The sequence below is a fragment of the Marmota flaviventris genome, chromosome 1 (genome assembly GCF_047511675.1).
Source record: "Marmota flaviventris isolate mMarFla1 chromosome 1, mMarFla1.hap1, whole genome shotgun sequence".
NCBI classification, from domain to species: domain Eukaryota; kingdom Metazoa; phylum Chordata; class Mammalia; order Rodentia; family Sciuridae; genus Marmota; species Marmota flaviventris.
The window spans coordinates 204,603,249-204,623,892 of NC_092498.1; the positions used below are offsets into that span (position 1 = coordinate 204,603,249).

The following is a 20,644-nucleotide window of genomic DNA, read 5'->3' on the forward strand; positions in this document are numbered from 1 at the left end:
ATGTTGTGTCCGCCGAAAATTAAAAAATAAATATTAAAAAATTCTCTTTCTCTCTTAAAAAAAAAAAAAAAAGGAGATGCAGGATTGGACAGGAGGGGGTCCCATGTGAATGTTTGGCTCTGACAGCCATTTTTTCAGGTTACCGAGTACCATTTTTGGAATCGGTTAAAAGCTAATCTTTATTTATATTTGAAGAATCTTAGTAGCTGGCAACATTTGCGTGCTATGTCCTGGAGGTAATATGGAACAGGGATGTGGGCCTCCAACCTGACCAGGAACTTGTTCAGCCATAGCTGTAACAGTGCTTACCATAATGAAATGCCTGGTTCTTTCCCAGGGCCCCAGAGTCCACTTGCCCCCAGAAAGGATCAGGGGACTCTCAGAAACAGAAACAAGAGGATAGGGTCATGGCACTCAGGAATCTAGGTTCTCAGAGGGCCTGAGCTCAAGGAGCATGAAGGACAAACAGGAGGATGAGACAGCAACTGCAATATCACCAGCATCCCTCCTGTCTCTGGTGCCTGCACATGTGCAGGCCACAGAATTCCTCTAATGAGGCACATGGTGAAACTCCTCAAGCAGAGCAAAGGATGGACTCCTATAGCAAATGAACAGAATCACACCTCTTGGGACAGAGACCAGCTCGCTCATCAACAAAAAGCAAGAACGAATTTACCTGTATACAAACGAAAACCACAAACAAGAAACAAGCTTTACTTTCCAGCTTGCAATGACCACAAACTTTAGCAGCACATGGAAAGTGCTCACATCCTTTCAGACTTCAGGGTTTATGCAGTTGCTGAATCCTCACTTACTAGCATCTGGCAAATTCCAACGTGTCCTCCTGGCCCCAGGTCAACTGTGCCCATCCCCAACAGATGATGCCTATGAGGACCACTAAAGAGCTAAATGCACCTCTGCAGCTTTGAAGGGCTGTGGCCCAGTCATCAAACCACAAAAAAGGGCTTAGTTTCTTCATATGCAGATAGGATGCCATGAATTGGTTATCACGAAATGTGATTAAATTTCAAACTCTGAGTATACAACTTTTCAGTGTTCTGGAACAAAGGGTGATAAGATGAAGCACTCCTTTTGCATGTTGAATTAGGACAGTACCACGAAAAAACCATGTGTCAGCATTTGTGCTACTTGAAGGAAAGACTGACAGATACACCAAGGAAATTCAGACTTGGGGGTTGGGCAAATATTTCCCCCCAAATGTTCAAGACAAAGCCTGTCACTTCACAAAAAAATCCTAGAGGTCAGCGAGTGATCAAGTCCAAGCTTCTAATAGGCAAAATTTAAAATTTTGGAAAACTAATATTTACTACTCACCATGAGTTAACGCCTTCCCAACAGAACAGTGGTGATGTGTAGAGATCTGATTGTGATACAACGATGAAATGTGTTTCTGAATCATTTGTGTAACTCCATAAACTAAGTCATATTGTAAACTAAGTATGCACCTTAGCTATGATGTGATGAGAAGGGCACTTTACCCCTGTGGTCTTTCTCCCTATCTAAGTCAAACGGTGAGAAAAACATCGTCCTAATGGAGGGACACAGACAGAAAACCTGACCAACACTCCTCAACACTGTCAAGATCATCATAAATAAAGAAAAGTTTGACAAGCCGTCTCAGGCCAGAGGAAACTCAGGAGATATAAGGACTAAATGTCAGGGATCCTGGGACAGAAAAAGGGTATTAGGGAAAAACTAAGGAAACCAGAATAAAATGTGAACTTAGTTATTAACAGTCTATGCATATTAATTCACTACTTCTGACAAACGTTTTACAGAAATCTGTTAATAGTGGGGAAACTAGGGTGAGGTGGAAAAGAATGATCTTTGCAACTTTTCTGTGAATCAAACTATTCTAAAATTAAAATTTTATTTTATTTTTTAAAATTTATTTTATTTTATTTATTTTTTTGCTTATGAGACTTTGATTTTTATTGATTTAGATTCTAACCAGGAACTGATTTTTTCATCAAATAATTTTTAAATAAATTTTTTTGAAGTCTTCATTTCAGTTAATTCTCCTACTAGTTAGTTTCTTTTGATTAAAATGAAATTCACACAACATAAAATTAACCACATTAGCCTGGCATGGTGGCATGTGCCTGCAGTTCTTAAAATTTTATTTTTAAAAATATTTTTTCTGTTCAAAATGCAAAAGAGTCCAATGGATTTTAATATAAGCAAGTATAAAAAGCTCACTAATGAAGTCTCAGAGTCTAAGATGCAACTAACTGGTAGAGAACGGCCACTTTTGTTTTGGTTTCACAAAGTGGGGGGGGAAATGCACAATTATCCAAAATGATAACTGGAAAGCTCCTCTGTTTTGACTGCTTCTCTATGAGCTATTTGTACTTCCCCCACCACATGCTTCAACTCTAAGAGCATATCACTAAATGCAAAAGCAGAGAGGAGGATCTAATAGTGGTCTTCTTATTAAGCCAAGTATTCAAGAGATTTGCAAAATGCAGTCACCAATTTATGATGGTTTTACTGATGATTTTTCAAATTTATGATAGTGAGGAATCAATATGCATTCAGTAGAAATTGTACTTGGAATATTGAATTTGGATCTTTTCCTGGGCTAAAATACACAATATGATGATGCTCTTGTCTGATGCTGGGCAGAGGCAGTGATAGCTCCAAGCCAGCCAGGCAATTGTGAGAAGCAGCAGCGACACTACAGCATGGTGTTAAGGTGCTCAGGAGGTCAGGAAGATTCTGTGCATTTTCAACTTGTGATATTTTCAAATTACGATGAGTTTACTGGTATTTAACCCATCGTAAGTAGAGGAGCATCAAAAAATTTTTATTCACACTAGTATTCATAGGCTTATTATTGTCATTTATAGTTGAATAAGAATCTTCAAAATTTCTAACAAGGTAAATGTCATAGATATATCCCACAAATCTAAAGGCTGTTTGGAACCCAGAGATGGAAAAGGGGCCACAGTGCTTCAGGCAAAGAGATTACTGTCATGGGAACCCACTCAGCCTCATCTGGCTCCATGGTCTAGTTCTCCTGATGTATCATGGCCCATGTAATTTTTTTTTCCCCTGCTGCCAAAGTTGCGCTTTGAAAAGCAAGACTTACTAAAAGTTCAATAGGGCTCACCCCACAGATATGACAGTTTCCTTGCAAAATCTATTCAATCAGATGCCACCAAAATTAGCAACCCTGCTGGGCACAGTGGCACCCATCTGTAATCCCAGCAGCTTAGGAGGCTGAGGCAAGAGGATCTCAAGTTCAAAGCCACTCCTGGCTACTTAGCAAGGCCCTGTCTCTAAATAAAATATAAAAGAAGGCTGGGGATGTAACTCAGTGGTTATGTGCCCTTGGGTTAATTCCCGTTACCTACAAAATTTTTTCAAATTTAAAAAATTAGTAACTGTAATGTTGTCGGACCCTTATACCTACTATACAGCCCCTACAGAGTATTAAAAAAAAAAACCTATTCAGAAAAAACCTGGCACAGCCCAGGGTGACCTGGACACTGTGTGCCTGCAGATTGGGAGGTCAAGAATAGGAAGGTGGCTGGTCAACATTGGGATACTACCTGCTTCAAACATTGGGATACTACCCTGTATCTCATATCCCACTGCTCCCAGATCACCACCACCCTGGCCTTGGAATGTCCTATATTGTCCAGCATGTCTGTCTTTACTCTCTCATTAAAGTATCCTAGCCTACTGGGCTCGACACAGGTCCAGAACATCAACTCTCCTGTCTTCAGAGGGGGACAACTAAACCCAACACCAAGTCACAGCTCCATGACTAGCCCTTCCCAGCTTCCAACAATCCAACCCAGCCTACCTTTCTGGCATCTGCTTTTAGCACTGTGTACCTTCTGACCCTGTCCCCTGTGCAACCTGATTTCTAGGCTATGTGCTCCCTTGAGTATATTACCTGGACCATTCAATTCCATGTTATCAACAAGACACTCCAGGTCCTCCTGAAGGGAGGTAAAGATGAGCCCCTGAGCTGACAGTTCTCTCTAGAAAGCTCCCTTGTGGGCTGGGGATGTGGCTCAAGCGGTAGCGCGCTCGCCTGGCATGTGCGGGGCGCTGGGTTCGATTCTCAGCACCACATACAAATAAAGATGTTGTGTCCACCGAAAACTAAAAAATAAAAGATTTTCTCTCTCTCTCTTAGAAAGAAAGAAAGAAAGAAAGAAAGAAAGAAAGCTCGCTCCCTTGTGTTCAAGTTGTTTTTGAAAGTTGTCAGAGTCCCTGCCTTGAGGAATTCTGCCATGTCAACAAGGTTTCAGTTCCACTAATACCTGAAGCTTTTCAATTTGGTTATACATCACAGCTATTTTTAAGATTTACTTCCAAAAACAAGCAGCCCTATGACTTGGAACATGAGGAAGGGGCACAGAGCAATGTGTGGTATATCTCCCATCTCTCAACCCATCAGACACTACCTCCCTGTCTCCTACTCCCGAGGGAGCACAGGGCCCTTCCATGTCACCATGGCACCTGCAGAGCCATGGCCACAGGGAACTCGGTGTCTCCAAAGGCAGATGGTTGGGCCTGGTTGTGTGCCTTCCTCCCTTGGGGCCTGTCCTCTGTTCTTTTATTTTCAGATACTCTTGAGTTTCCAAGGTTCTTCTCATCAGCATTATGACAAATCTCACTCTACAATGAGATGTATACAAGTGGGACTCAGAGGGGAGGGGTGAACCAGCTCAGGCCACAAGTCAATCAGTACACATTGTATCAAAATTGCCAGACACCCATGTTCTTTTTCTACCACCAGCTGTCTCCTCAGACTAATATTGTTATAATTTGTGTGCTTACCTTGAGAAGAAAAACAAGAACTCTTTCCAATCAGTAATAATTTTTTAGTTGTAGGTGGACACAATATGTTTTTATTTATTTATGTGGTGCTGAAGATCGAACCCAGGGTCTCACACAGGCAAGACCAGTGCTCTACCACTGAGCCACAGCTCCAGCCCCATCAGGTAGGCTTTTCTTTTCTTCCCAGAGCTCTTTCAGAAAAGTGGGGAAATACTTCCAAGTATGATTCCTGCTCTCCCCATCACCACCACCACCCTGGGTCACACATGCCCTAGTAAAGTCCCAAGTATCCACTCTGTTTCTATCTGTTCTATACACACAGGCTCCTGCATTCTGGTACTTCTTACTCCCTTCATTCTTCCTCTTCACCAGATCAGGGTGCAATGAGGGAGATATGAAGGGCTCCCTTGGGCCTAGGGAGCACTCAGGATACAAAGTGGCTATAAAACTACCGGGCATGGTGGTGCATGCCTATGATTGTAGTGGCTTGGGAGGCTGAGGCAGGAGGATTGAGAGTTCAAAGCCAGCCTCAGCAACAGAGAGGCAATAAGCAACTCAGTGACACCCTGTCTCTAAATAAAATATAAAATAGGGCTGGCGATGTGGCTGGGGGTTGAATACCCCTGAGTTCAATCCCTGGTACCAAAAACAAACGAACAAACAAACAACTGGCTATAAACTAAAAGCAACCTATGTGAACCTAGTCTTAACTAGCATGGTAGAAGCTGGCCTTCCTCCTGGGTCACCACAAATTAGATTTAAATTACCCGCCATAGTGTCTGAAGCATTAGTTACAGGAAAAGGAGCCTGTGGGCATGCAACAAAGCACCAGCAGGAATGTGTGCTGGAAGGGAGATGTCAAGAAGCACAACAGCAGAGATAGAAGTCAGTCATTTTAAGGTAGGGTAATGCTAAGGAAGAGTCTGAGGTTTGGTATGTGGACGGAGGTGGATATGCTATCCACCTCTATCATGTGAGCTGAGTCACTTTGGGGACTTAAGAAATAGGGCACCATGAGTCTGTCATCCTCATGCTTCAAAATAATCTAATGATTTTTAAAGTACCCATGTATTTCTTAGATTTCGGTGATTTCAAATCTCCATCAAAGGTGTGGGATAAGGGAAATGGATAGAAAGACAGAAATGGGATAAGGGGCCCACAGGGAAGGGGCAAGGCAAAGACAGAAGCAACAAAGCCCTGGAGGGGTGGCAACAACCAATGGCAGGAAGGGAGCACAGAACCCAGAACCGATTTCCAAGGGAACGTACCTCTCAGTTCCCAAGAGCTGAACAGCTAAGAAACTCAGGCAGGCTGTGGATTTCTAGGTGGAGCTGAAGGAGCCTCTCCCTGGGGGCCACCCAGCCTCTACTGGGAAGTTGCAGAGCAGCAGACAAAATTAAAAGTGAAAGGCAGCAGCTAGCCTCCAACAGGTGCTGGGGAGGGGCTGGAACAGTGGCAGGGGAGAGGGCTGCTGGGTGTGGGGCCCAGAGAAGCTCAGAACATCAGAGGATTCCCAACCTCCAGACTGCAACATGCAGGGGAAGTAGGTTTCTTATTGTAGGACATCTAAAGCTCTTGCACAATGACAGGGGTCAAGGAAGGCTATAGGAGAGCTATAGCGAGGGGCCATATACCACATGTTCCCTTACTATGTGAGAACCCAGCCCTGTCCCAAACCATCATCCTGACAGCTGGGCCACATTCATCCATCTTGCTCAAGCACGCATTCCAGCAGACAGCTGGCTGGCGGGCCATGCACAGCTGTGGTGGGACACGGTCGTGAGAGCAGGGAACAGAGATTCAGGTCTGCATGTTACTGGTGAGGACTCCCACCTACCCCCACACACTGGCAGCCAGTACAGCCACGACCAGATGAGTTTCAGCTTTGTGACAAACACATTGGACAGTCATTCATCTCTTCCCACCACAGATCTGGCCTTGTGCATCCATGAGAGAAGAAAGGGAGACAGAATTAAGGACATGATCATACTTATTGGTCAGAGCCTGGACCCTCACTTCTCTGGGGACCAGTGGCTAAAATTGTAAATACTGACAACATCTAAAGAGGATAAAGCACCCAGGTCATCACACCCATGAGTATAAAACAGTTCAGACATTTTGTGGTAAAAATCTGGCAGTTTACTAAATACACAGCAACCCTTTGACCCTGCAATCTACTTGTCAGATTGGTGTGTATAAAGCTGTAGCTCAAAGGCAGAGCACTTGCCTGGCACATGTGAGGCACTGGGTTTGATCATTAGCACCATATAAAAATGAACAAATAAAACAAAGGCACACTGTCCATCTACAGCTATATTTTTTTTTAATTGAAAAAAAAAAAAAGTTTTTAAAAAAGAGAAAAGCTGATCATCCACATGGCAATATCTGAAAGGTCACGCACAGCAGCAGGACTCAAACCAGCCACAAGCCAGAGACCATGCAGGTGGCTATTAAGAGGGGAAAGGATGCACCATGCATGTTGCTCAGCAGCACACCATACACACACCAGGGGTAAAGCAATCCCAGAACACTAGCAGTGAGGGAAGTCAGATCCTAAGGAGCACATACTGTGCTAGTTCTTTTCTAGGAAGTCTTTGAAGAGGCAAGAATAGTCTAGCATGAGGAAGTACACTGAGAAAGGGAGGCAGGAAGTATATGAAGGGCTCTCCTCAGGGAACATTCTGGGTGATAAGGTTCTCTACCTTGATTGGGGTCTGGATTACTTGAGGGCATGCATATATCAGAACTTATGGTCTGGAGCTGCACCAGTACCTCTGTTGCTGGGTAAGTGTCCTCCAAAGACCCACATGATACAGGTTTGGTGCTCAGGCCATGGTATTAATGGAAAGTGGTGGAGCCTTTAAGAGGTGAGGCCTGGTGGGAAGGTTTAGGTCACTGGGGGCATACCCTCTGAAGACTCTGGGACTCCAGTCTTTTTCTCTCTTCGCCACAAGGTGAACAGCTTCCTCCACCACACACTCCCATGAAAATGTGCTACCTTTCCACAAGCTTAAACAGTGCTCAAAATAAATCTTTATACTCTTTTTAAGCTGATTAAACTTCAGGTATTTTTATTGTAGAAGTGAAGAGCTGACTAATATAACCTCCTTGCAGAAACAGACCATTCTATTACTACCTTTATCATTCCTTCCGGAGCAGCTAGTGTAAAAGATCATTTACTCAACAAGAATTCTACCTACGGCCCTTGGCGTCATTTTGGAAGTTAAGTGATGCATACTTTTCCTAGCTGTCCCAATTTCTGCACAGAATGAAAAGAGGTTTTCCACACAATCCCACATTCTAGACAGCAGGTAGTTGTAATATAACTTTGCTTTCAGATTTGTTTTTGCTTTTGGAATGGGAGTCAGATATTAATGTGAGTGTAAAAGATGTCCACACAAATACATGACTGTGCCACACCAAATCCTGTTCATTATTTTTAGTAAGAGTATACAGTTATATAGCCATCACCACAATCCAATTTCAGACAACGTCCACCATTCAAAAAGTTCCCTTTTTGTGTTGCTCTGCAATCCCTACACTTGCCCTGGGCAACCACTAATCATTTTCCATCACTTATCTCCAATAAATTTGCTCCTATGTGACACACATGAGCATGCTTGCATTTATCTGTGTGTATTGGGGGGGGGGGGATGTTGGGGGTGGAACCCAGGGCCTCTGTACTCTCCACTGAGCTCATGGCCAGCTCTGACCCTTCTTTTTTGGACACATCCTATAAGTGAAATTAAGGATTCTGTAGTAAATCACTGTGGGTCTGTCTTAAATCCTTTTTTTTTTTTTTCTTCAGTACTGAGGATTGAATCCAGGGGCTATACCACCTTTTATTTTTAAAACTTTGAGCAGGATCTTGCTACATTGTCCAACCTGGCTCCAAACTTATCAAATCCTCCTGCCTCAGTCTTCCAAGTAGCTGGGATTACAGATGTGCACACAGCTTAGTTCCTCCTTTTTAATACTGAATAGTAACCTATTATATGAATGTATCACTTTTATTTTACCCATTGAAATTCGGGTTGTTTCCCCTTTGGGACCATTATAAAGCATGCTGCTATGGACATCAATGGGTGTGGGTTCTGATGTGTGGGTGTGTGTTAATTTCTCTTGGGTAGACTGCTAACCACACAGTAAGTTTTAGAGTTTTGTGTCTAGCTTGGTCAGAAAATGCCTACTCGTTCTATTTTATATTCCTGCTAGCAATATATGAGTTTCAGTTTCTATACATCCTTGTCAACACTTGTTATTATTTGTCTTCTCCTATTATACCTATCCTTGAGACAGTTTCATGGCCTAAGTATGGTATATCCTGGAAGAAGTTCTGTGTGTACTTTAGAAGACGTATCCTGCATTCTACAGATGTCAGTCAGGCCAAATGGGTTGGCAATGCTCTTTGAATCCTCCATAAAACTACTGACTTTGTTTAGTTGCTCTATAAATCATTGATAGTGAAATCTCTAACTATAACTGATGAATTGCCTATTTCTACTACTAATCCTATCAGTTATGCCTGAGGTATTTTGGGGCTCTATTGTGGTACAAATACATTTATGATTGTTTTGTCTTCCTGATGAATTATTACAAAATGTATCTCTCTGGACAGTAATAGTTTTTATCTTGAATTCTATTTTCTCATAGGACAACTCTAGTACTCTAATAGTTATCTGTGGTATATCTCTTCCCATCCTTTTACAAGGATGTAAACTAAGGGGTATCGCTTATAATTAAGCAGGATCTTGCTTTTCTATCCAGTATGACAATCCCCATCTTTCAATTGGGATATTTAAACCATTAATATTTACTGAAATTGTTGATATGGCTGTGTTTACACTTGTCATTTTGCTAGTTGTTTTTTTGTTTTCTGTCTCCCCACTCCCCCTTTTCTCAGTAAACTCCTTCTTTTGTGTAAAATATTTTTAATGTAACTGTTGGTGAGCTGCTAAATATAACCATCATGGCAGTCAGTATGGAGGTTCCTCAAAAATACTAGGACTGGAACCACCATATGACCCAATTATATCATTCCTTAACATTTTTTCTAAAAAATTAAAGTCAGCATACTATAGTAATATATAATACCCATCTTCTTGGCAGCACAATTAACAATAGCCAAATTGCTCAATCAGCCTAGGAGTCTGTCAACAGACGAGTGGATAAATAAAATGTGATATATTATCTCAATGGAATCAGACATAAATAATAATGAAATTATGTAATTTTGCAGAAAAAAGGATGGAACTCAAGTATTAAGTAAAATAAACTCAGAAAATCAAAAGTTATATGTTGTCTCATATGTGGAAGCTAGAGAGAAAAAAAGAAAAACGTGGCGGGGGTTGGAGGATCTGATGAAAACAGAAAAGAGACCAAGAGAAGAGTGGAAAGGGACTCAGAAGGAGGGAAGAGAGAAGGGAAAGGAGAGGTACTAGGCAATGAAACTGACCAAATTATATTGTGTGTATATGTATGTGTGTATACACACACACAACACACACATACACACACACACAAACTGTACATATACAAAAATGTAACCACGAATTCCACTACTACATATAATAATGATGTATCTATAAAAATATAAGGCTAGGGTTGGGGCTCAGTGGTAGATACTTGCCTTGCATGTGTGAGTCACTGGGTTCAATTCTCAGCACCACATATAAATAAATAAAATAAAGGTCTATCAACAACTAAGATATATATACATATTTTTTAAAAACCATAAAACTAAAAATTATTTTTAGTTTATCACCTTAATTTTTCTGTTATTTTTCAATTATATTTTAGAGTTATTTCTTAACAGTTGCTTCAGTGACTACAACAGCATTTTAATTAGTCACAATCTATTTAAGATTAATATTAGCTTGATTCTAGTGAAATATAGAAATTTTGCTGTAATAGTGCTCAATTTCATTCCCCTTTTATTGTACTATTATTATACACACACACACACAAACGCTACAGGTAACTGTATAGGCCCTTTGGTCAGTTTTTAAAGTGTTCAAATCGTAAGGCTTTTCCATTAACCCACACATTTACTATTTCCAGTGCTCTTTTTCTTCCTGTAGACAAGTTTTCTTCCTGTAGACAAGTTGTCAACATGTCATTTCTCTTCAGCCTAAAGAACTGGCAAATGTGCCAGCAACAGTTTCTCCTCAATCTTTGTTTATTTGACAATGTTTTAGTCACCTATTTCTGACAGTTTTGCTGGATATAAAAGTCTGGGTGTGGTGGCGCATGCTTGTAATCCCAGAAAGTCAGGAGGCTGAGATCGAAGAATTGCAAGTTTGAAACCAGCCTTAGCAATTTAGTGAGGCCTGTCTCAAAATAAAAGTAAAAAGGATTGGGGATGTGACTCGGGGTTTGAGTGCCCCTGGGTTAAATTCCCAGCACCCTTCCCTTGCCACGCCCCCAAAGTCTGGGTTGCAAGTCAGGCATGGGGGCTCACGCCTATAAATCCCAGTAACTGGAGGCTGAGACAGGAGGATTTCAAGTTCAAGATCAGCCTCAGCAATTTAGTGAGACCATGTCTCAAAATAAAAAATTAAAACAAAAAGGGACTGGGATGCAGCTCTGTGGAAAGTGCCCCTGGATTCAATTCCCAGTACCAAAAAAAAAAAAAATTCTAGGTTGACAATTTTCTTTTAAATACTTTGAATGTCATTCAACTTCCTTTTAGTTTCCACTGCCACTAGTTAGAAGTCAGCTATTAATCACAGCAATGTTCCCCTGTATGTGATAACTGGGTTTTTTCCCTGTTATTTTCAGGATTTTCTTTTCTTTTTTTTCTTTTTTGACTTCTAACAGTTCCACAATGATGTGTTCTAGTATAAATCTATTTTTGCCACTCAGGATTTGTTGAGCTTCCTCCTCAATAAATTCCTCCTCAAATATGTTTTCAGCCATTGCTTTTCAAATAGTTTTTTTTTGTCTTACCCTAAACATAACCAAACCTGGCTAACAGACTCATTGACCTCATCATTTACCCATCTCCAAGACTGTCACTTTGACCAACAAGGCCAAGGGCACGGAGGCAGGGATGCTGTTTCCACTCCAAACTGAACAATTTCCCATTTTCACACCTATAGAACAGCTACTGGTCCTCAACCTGCATGGGCTGAGCAAAACTTCCTCATCAAGCAGCAAGGAGAGAGTATGGGAATACAGTCCCTGGCAATTGCCATAGAATCTCACTGTTCTCACCCAGAATTTAGCAGTTTTTTGTTTGTTTGTTTGTTTTGTTTTTTAAATATAAACACTTTCAGATTGTTATGTGCCTCTGGCTAATTTCCAGAGTGCTGAAGTGATTTTGTTTTGGTTTTGTCACTTCAGATTTGATGATCTCCTTGCTCAAAACTGGAAGTTGTCCTCCAATTAATTTTAAATACAAAACATAATGTTAGGAGCTTAAGTTGAAAAAACTACCAAGTTAGCCAGGTGTGGTGGTACACACCTACTGTAATCCCAGTTCTGTGGGCGCTGAGGCAGGAGGGTCACAAGTTTGAGGTTAGCTGAGGTAATGTAGTAAGACCCTGTCTCAAAATAAAAACTAAAAATGGCTGGTTGTAGCTCAGTTGTAGAGTGCCCCTGGGTTCAATCCCAGTACTCCCCACCCCCACCAAAAAAAGGCTGGGTATATGTCTGGTTTGGTAGTAGAGTACTTGCCCAGCACACACAAAACCCTAGGTTCAACAATCCCTAGTACTACAAAAAGAAGAGCAAACGACCAAGTTAGACAGGAGTCAGGGAAAACAACACAGCCATTGATCCCATCATTTTATCTGCCTCTGCATGCTCCAAATCATCCCACTATACATACAAACATGCATATATATATATATATATATATATATATATATATATATATATATATATATTTATGTGTGAATTCATATATTTGTGTATACATATCTACACCTCTTTAGCAACTTCAATTCACTAGCTAATTTCTTAAAGAAAAGGGAAATTCCCTCTCCTAGAAACCATTCCATCTCTAACCTTTAAAATACCCAAATTGGGTCAAAAGATGGTAGTAAGACAGCTTTTTTTTTTTTTTTAAGGCATAATTTTGAAAAAGAGCCAAAAAGAAATTCTAGAAAAGAAACAGGCAACCCTTGGTATTGGTAGAGGGGACTGGTTCCAGAACTCCCTATGGATAACAAAATCTGAAGTTGTTCAAATCTCTTAAAAAAAAAAAAAAATATATATATATATATATATAGTTGTTGATGGACCTTTATTTTATTCATTTATTTCTATGCAGTGCTGAGAATCAAACCCAGTGCCTCACACATGCTCTACCACTGAGCCACAACCCCAGTCCATGAAGTCTCTTATATAAATGATATATTAGTATCTGCATAGAACCTATGCATACACACACACACACACACACACACACACACTTTAAATCATCTCTAGAACATTTTAATACTTAACACAGTTTAAATACTATGTAAATGTAAAATAGTTACACTGCATTGTTTAGAAAATAACCACAAGAAAAGAAGCCTATATGTTGAGCACTGAACTCAAGGCCTTGTGCATGATAGGAAAGCACTATACCACTAAGCTACACCCCTAATCCCTGCCCAAATATTTGATCTGAGGTTGGTTGACTCTGTGGATACAGAACCCACAAAAGACCAACTGTGCTACAAAGCACTAAAAATGAATCACTGCTACATACAACAACACAAGTAAATCTCACAAAGACAATGCTGAAAGAAAGCAAGGGCATATACTATACAAATCCTACAAAAGCAGAAAAAAAACTAATCTACGTTGTTGGGAGTAATCACAAGAAAGTGATTACCAGCTGGACATGATGGCATATGCTTACAATCAAAGTGACTTGGGAGGCTGGGGTCGAAGGATTCCAAGTTCAAGGCCAGACTGGGGAACTCAGTGAGACCCCCGCCTCAAAAGGCGCGCGGGGGGGGGGGGGGGGCACTCCCCACCTTGGGATATAGCTCAGTAGCTCAGTGCTAGAATGCCCTGGGTTCAATCCCTAGTCCAAGAGTGAAGGTGAGAATGGTGGTGCAGAGAGGAAGGGGAGGAGATAAGAAAGTGATTACCCTTGGAAGTGGGCACAAGGGGGGCGCTTCAGGAGTGCCAGCAATGTTCTGTTTCTTAATTTGTGTGGTTTACCTTTCACTATGCTTGCTATATTTCAATTTTAAAAGATGAAAATTAAATCATCTTGGCAGGACAATTTAAAATTGACATGCTGGATCTGTAGTCAAAGAGTGTCACCCAACCCACACTGTGGTTAGATAAAGCTGTGCCCTACGTGAAATTAAATGCTACCTGAAAAACCAAGGCACAGCCACAATGTGCTGAAGGGAGGGCTCTCAAAGGGTATTCCCAGCCAGACACATCCAACAGGGATTCAAAGACTGACTTGAGCCACTTACTCCAGAACGGATTACAGTTTTAGAATGGTCCTGGGCTAGACATGATCCTTTGTTCTCCTTTTTTCTTTCTCTCTCTCTTTTTAAAAATATTTACTTATTTGTTTGTTTGTTTTAGGTATACACAATATCGAACCCAGAGCCTTGTGCATGCTAGGCGAGCACTCTACCACTGAGCCACAATCCCAGCCCCCACCCTTGTTCTCCTTGATTCTGTCAAAACCTCACAAATGGACTTGCCCAAAGAACCAGACAAGATGTTCAATGTGAGAACTTGGGGTGAAGGGTACATTAGACGACCTGAGACATCTCATTCTGAGTAAAGCTACAGATTGAAGGGAAATTGTCATCAACACTGCCTAGGTGGGCTTCCTGCCTTACACTCTAAGTGCCAAAGCTGATGAATATCACAGTCCTTGGTCACCCCATCAACCTGCAAAGCCCATTTTACCAGCAAAGGAACTCAGGCTAAGGTCAGCCATTGAGGAATAGTCAGGGAGCATGGCTTGACCCCAGCTCTGCCTGCTAGTCTCCAGAGCTGGGCCATTTCCCTGTTCTCACACTGCTACACAACAGACCTGAAATGTCTCTTAGTGCTCTAGGAGGACCCTTGCCCACTTCCTGGGCTAATCTCTGTCCTCTGCATCCTCATATCCTTTATATATAAGAAAAACATCCAGACTAAATTCAGTTAACAATGATATATTGTCTAAGTGACCTTAGTTCGGAAATTAATGGCCCATTGGGAAAAGGAACCAAGAAACTCGGAGGTCCAGTGTAGCCCTCGGCTTTGACAAAAGAAAGATCTGGGTTTGATTCTCAACTATGAGTTCTTTTGACAGTTAACCTCTCCCTCACATTTCATGGACCTACTCTGCAGAGAAGCATGGTGATTATGGGAGAAAATGCAAACTGGAGTAAGAGGAACCAGGCAGTTTCCCATATCCAGGTTTCTCATGCCCTGACTCCAAACCCACCCCTGGCTGCTCATCGATCTGAAAACAGACTATGTTAAAGGGAGGGTAAGGAGTCTTGCACCATTTATACATTCATCTTTTTATTCTCAGAACTGAAAATGAAGTCCTGGGTTTAGAAGCAGGGTGGCAGAAAGCAGTCAGAAAAGCTTTTTCTGGATGGCAAGAATACAATACATGTCCCTGCAGTCAAAGATGCTTTCCCAACAGGAAGGGTGTTGGATTTTCCCACTTATCTCACATAGATATGGATTCTAAAAGCCAAGAGACACGAGGCTAGACGATCTACAAAGTTCTTAGGATCCCAACACTCTGGACTCCAAAATGAATTTAGCACAAAGACTACAGTCTGGTAACCCTATGTCAGTCAACACAGATGGGGAGGGCGAGGAAGGTAGCAGTTTTCCCTACTCTACAATGGTTGTCCCTGGGCAAAGAGATGTGGAAAGACAGGCCCCGCACAGGGGAAAGACTTTGGTTAGCAGTAAGGGAAGATGAACCAGGGGTTATAGAGGAGACTGTCAAAGGGCTAGGGCCTGAAGTGGGCATCTGAGTGTGAACATTCTAGGGAGCTCTGAGGGGAGGGGTGATACAAGAGCAGATGCTAGGTCTGAATCTCTCCCTACAGGGAAAAAAGGGAATTTTTTTAAATGAAGAAATGAGGAGTCTGATTGCTTTTAGACTCTGAGTCCTCACAAGAGCTAAGCATCAGGTAAAGTCACCCGACATAATTAGTGATAACATAGAAGGAACAAAAACAACAAGCTGAACTCAGGCGCCACCAAGACAAGCAACTGAGAGGCCCCTTCCTCTGATGAGTAGAACCCCAGGCTGGGCTCCCAATTCCAATACCAAGTGATTAAGGCAGAGTGTAGAATCCCTAGCCTCCTGACCCACAGATCTGAAGAGCAGGGAGATAAAAACCACATGACAAAATCAAGTTTTCCTATAAACCAAAAGCACTGAGTTGATTGATGTGATACATGTACATGTTTAAAAAAAAATATGCTGACAGTAAGGTATCTGACAGGGATAACACCCTCCTCCACCTCCTCCTCTCATACCCTATTCCCCAGGATCCAAGACCCCAGGAGGGAGGTTCCTTGGCCAGGATGGCACAGCTGCCAGTGAAGTGATGTCAGAGTGGAACCTACAGATATGTGTATGGCAAATCAGTAAAGGTGTTTCCTCCAAGCCTGCTTGGGTCCTAGAGTGTGGCTCACCTCTGCATCTACATTGAATCTCTCTTTGGCTCCAGCACATCTCCCTCCAGGTCCTCCCACTCACCTGTGTGAGGTTCGCATATCCACTGGCCCGTCGCTCACCAGTCCATCACCTCTGCCCATTGTGGTGGCCTCTGCTGTCCTCAGCAATCCTTGGACTGGACCTGCTCCTGGCTCAGGTGTCACCCTTGTATCTCCATCAGAGTTTAAGTCTGAAGCTGACGATCCTCTCTCCATTTTCATTTTCTTGCTCTCCACATCATCCTCTATAGGGTCCGGTTCAAGGGCTCGTTTCTGACTTCGTGTTCGGCATGCTTCCTCAGTCATTCTGAACTTTGAGGGGAGGAGAAGACACAGCATTTTAACTGGGCACAAGGAAGTTACTACCTTTAAACAATTTTTCAGGGTATTGTCTTTGACTGTATTCCTTGCTGTATGGTGATGGCAGAAGTAGGTACAACATACAACAAATGCAGGTCTGCAAAAGCATCTCCAGGATATTTCTTTATGGCGGGGGGGGGGGGGGGGGGGGGGCAAGCTCTATCTCAGTCTCTCAGGGGCTAGAAACCTGTGGGTAGCTGAACAAAAACAATGGCTGGGAGCTGCTTATCAGATAGGAGGAATTCTGTGCACTGACAAATCAAGAGAAAATAGAGGAAAATTTTTCTAGATGGGAAATAAGATCTAAGGGATTGTGAGCATCTGCACTGGACTACAGACATGTGGAAATCAGGAAGGGCATAATCACACTGTCCTAGAAGCAGGGTAGGGCCAGCCCAACCCTTCACTAAAGTGAATGGGTTGACCCCTGATGCTCCACTTCAGTGAATGGAGGTCTCCTCACTCCCTGCTTACCTCCAGGAGGCAGGGAGTGAGGGTGACTTTTAACCCTCTAGTTGCCAGAATGGTACACTTTGAGGAAAATGAGGCCTGGCCCATCAATGTGCCACCACCCTGTACCTGCAGCACACACATATCTTGATTTAAAGAAAGAAAAGAAGGAAAAAATAGCTGAATCAGTTTTTGATCCCGTGACATCACTGGGCTCCACATGACCCTTCCCAGGATTCAGTCTGAGAGACAAAGCACTTTCCAGAAAACCAGTCTGAACCGGTTCCAGACAACAAGCTGAAGTGCTGTTAACCCTCACAGAGACAGGATGGAGGACAGCGCAGCATGCCTGTCTGCAGGGAGGCAGCAGGCATTCCACAGCAGGATCCAGAACACAGGCACTTTTTTAAAGGGGCCACTTTAAGCCCAGGCCAGCCTTCATGTCCCAACAGGTCAAGGGAAACAAGACTTGGGAAAGTTGAACTCCAGAGTTCAATAGGGGACAAGAAAGAAATAAGTTGCTGAGCTCTCATACAACTTCCCATGTCATAGTTTTCCATGGGATAGTTAGAACCCATTGTGTGTGAGCCCCACAGAAAACCCTGGCTCACACCTTTGGCATGCTTTGTGCTGAAGCCCTATGATTCTTTCTGTGCTCTTGAAGGAGGGTACCCACCTTCCCAGCGCCTCAGTTTCCTTATTGGTGAACACCCTGGGGAGGCTTATCTCAGGTAGTGCTGGGCAGATCCAGTTCTAGAAACCACCTTCTGGCAGGCTGGGGGCTGAATGGCAACAAGGGGTTCCATAATCATATACAGAACCTACTCCTGAACTGATTCACTTGCCACCTCTTTTAAGGCACTGACTTCACAAGTGAGCAATAGTGCAGGAACCTGCCCAAATGTGCCCTTTTGTGGGCTTACACTGAAAGGAAAATGTGACAGCTGCTTCATGCTCCTGGAGCCAGAGAAAGTAGACTGTTTGCACATGCTAGCCTGGCTAAGCACAGCCAGCCCATCCAAAAGGGTCAAATTAAATAGGTCTCTCAGCCAGGGCAGACTGAGCTGCTCCTCATAGGTCTCAGAAAGCTCTGTGCTCCCGACCCCATAGTGATGGAAGAGGGTGGGACCTAACAACTTCTCTCTCAGCACCAACCACATGGCATGATTTAGCTCTAACATGACCTAGACTAGGGATTTAGAGTTGGGTCCCAAACCTGGATGACTTTAGGCATTCAGATTCGGCTTCACTCACCCTCTCAGCACCTCCTGCAGTTCCAAACTACACCTACCACACACCCCACACCAAATGTTTGGCCCCCAGCTGCCTTCAGTTTGCCTGCTCAGTGCCCTGTTTGTCTAATCCAGGCCAGCTGCCCCTCCAATTCTTCCTTCCTTCTAAAGTTATATGGCTTCTGCCTTTCCACCAACACGCCTTGACTACAAATGCTGTCAAACCTGCTCACTGACAATCTGTCTGTCCTGTCTTCCCATGAGACCCCAAACAAGTCTGCCCTCTGAATGTCAATCACCCTTCCCCACTGTGAGAGGGATGGGACATCTCTCCTTTAGGCATCACCCAAAACAAGAGCTTCTCAGATGTTCTTGTCTCAGATTAGACAAGAAAAGAGTTTCTGACAACTATCTTGGATGGCAGGTACATGCACTCCAAGGCAAAGACCAGAGAGGAGACTATCTAGTGAAAGTTGAAACCAGAACTTCAAAAAAGAAGGGCTTCACTGAGCCAGACACAGTAGTGCACGCCAGTAACCCAGGAAGCTGAGGCAGGCGGGTTACAGCTCAGTGGCAGAAGATCCCTAGGTTCAATCCCAGTACCAAAGGGTTGAGGGGGAAGGCCCCACTGAGGTTGAAAAATTCTGCCACTTAAAGGTGAAGGTGCAGCTGGGGATGTGAGGATATGAGGATGTGGCTCAGTGGTAAAATTCTAAGCCTAGCATGTATGAGGTCCTGGGTTTGATTCCCAGCAGCACCAAAAGGAAAAAAGTGGGTAAAGCTCCTGGTCTGGCCCAGTGCCTATAGAGATTGGGGGTGGGCCAGACCAGAGATATGGACGTATGACACTGACCTTTCCCTGAGATTTATAAACACCCCCAACCCCAGGCTTTCCCACACTGCCTCTGCTCCCACTAGACAGGGCTCCTCTGGACTTGTAAGCTCTGTTCCATGAAGCTCATCAAAACCCAAGACCTGGGCTGGGGTTGTGGCTCAGTGGAAGAGCGCTTGCCTAGCACATATGAGGCATTGGGTTCAACTCTCAGCACTGCATAGAAATAAATAAATAAAATAAAGGTACTGGGTTCCTTCTACAACTAAAATATATACATACTAAAAACAAACAAAAATTAGAGCCTAAGACCCTGCTTGAAATCCTCCCAATTACTCCACCTCGCCACATAGCTTCACTGTTAGCATGAGGGGCAGGGAAGAGCAGACCCACCCCACAAAGAGTTCCGGGGTCAGTGTCTCCAACAGAGGTCCCAATGCCAGCGTGTGCTTAGTGTGCAGTGTCTGGGGGAAGCCAAACCCAGGTCCAGAGTTGATGGTTGCCTTCACGTCCTGGGCCTTCCAGAGACAGGTCACTGGGTGGGTGCGGGGCCCATCCTGCAGAGGTCTCAGTGAGCTCTGACCTCCCCACTCAGACCTGAGCCTCCTTCACAGTCCTGTCCTTGAAGTGGACCCCTGCTACTGGCCAATCTCTGGTCATCAGTGAGTGTGATCCTGGGGAAGGGTATGTGCTTGCAAGGCAAGGCTCCTTCTTCCTCAAGGCAGGCAGAACCAATATCCCGAGCAAACCAGGGTTTCTGGCCACTGCACTGCAAGCACAGACACAGTGACAACTACAAAATTGTCAGAAAGAAACCAGTTTTGATGGCTGCTGCCTGTAAAACCAGAAATCCCAATAGCAGTAGGCCCACATTAATAGTAAGGGCCCTGAGGCTGCCAGGGCCACTTATCAGCACCCACATCTCACTCCAAATACCCCAACTCCAGGCCTCCAAAGCAAGCAACACTTGCAGTGTCAAGAAAAACCTGATGCATTGTCCTCTAATGCCCCCGGGCTAACAGGTAGGTGGGGGCACAGCACAGGTCTCCCTCAGCTGGAGTCTAGGCAGGCAGGCTCCAGTAGCCCTATGGGGGCCCTATATAGGCCAAGCCATGAGGGCCTTGGCCAACCCGGGGCAATAGGGCCACTGAGGCTTTAACACTTTACTGATAATGGGGCTTTACAAGAGTGTAAGTTTCAATAATCTCTATTCTATTCTGCTTTATTTTAGTAAAATGCCACTATCCAACTGGTCTGAGAATCTCAGTCAGAAAACATGTTCTAAAACAAGAGAGAGAGAGAGAAAGAG

General features: G+C 43.4%; 1 protein-coding gene across 12 annotated transcripts in view; it reads right to left on the minus strand.

Annotated features, from left to right (window-relative positions):
• Positions 1-20,644, minus strand: part of Gatad2a (GATA zinc finger domain containing 2A) — a 110,855-nt gene that overhangs the window by 21,896 nt on the left and 68,315 nt on the right. For 8 of the 12 annotated variants that reach the window (XM_027932128.2, XM_071600732.1, XM_027932124.2 and 5 more), the window contains one exon: positions 16,505-16,773. In XM_027932128.2, the coding sequence (XP_027787929.1) occupies positions 16,505-16,767 (263 nt within the window). In that variant the 5' untranslated portion in view covers positions 16,768-16,773. The remainder of the gene's footprint in view (positions 1-16,504; positions 16,774-20,644) is intronic. The other 4 variants (XM_027932131.2, XM_027932132.3, XM_071600743.1 and 1 more) reach the window with 1 other exon arrangement.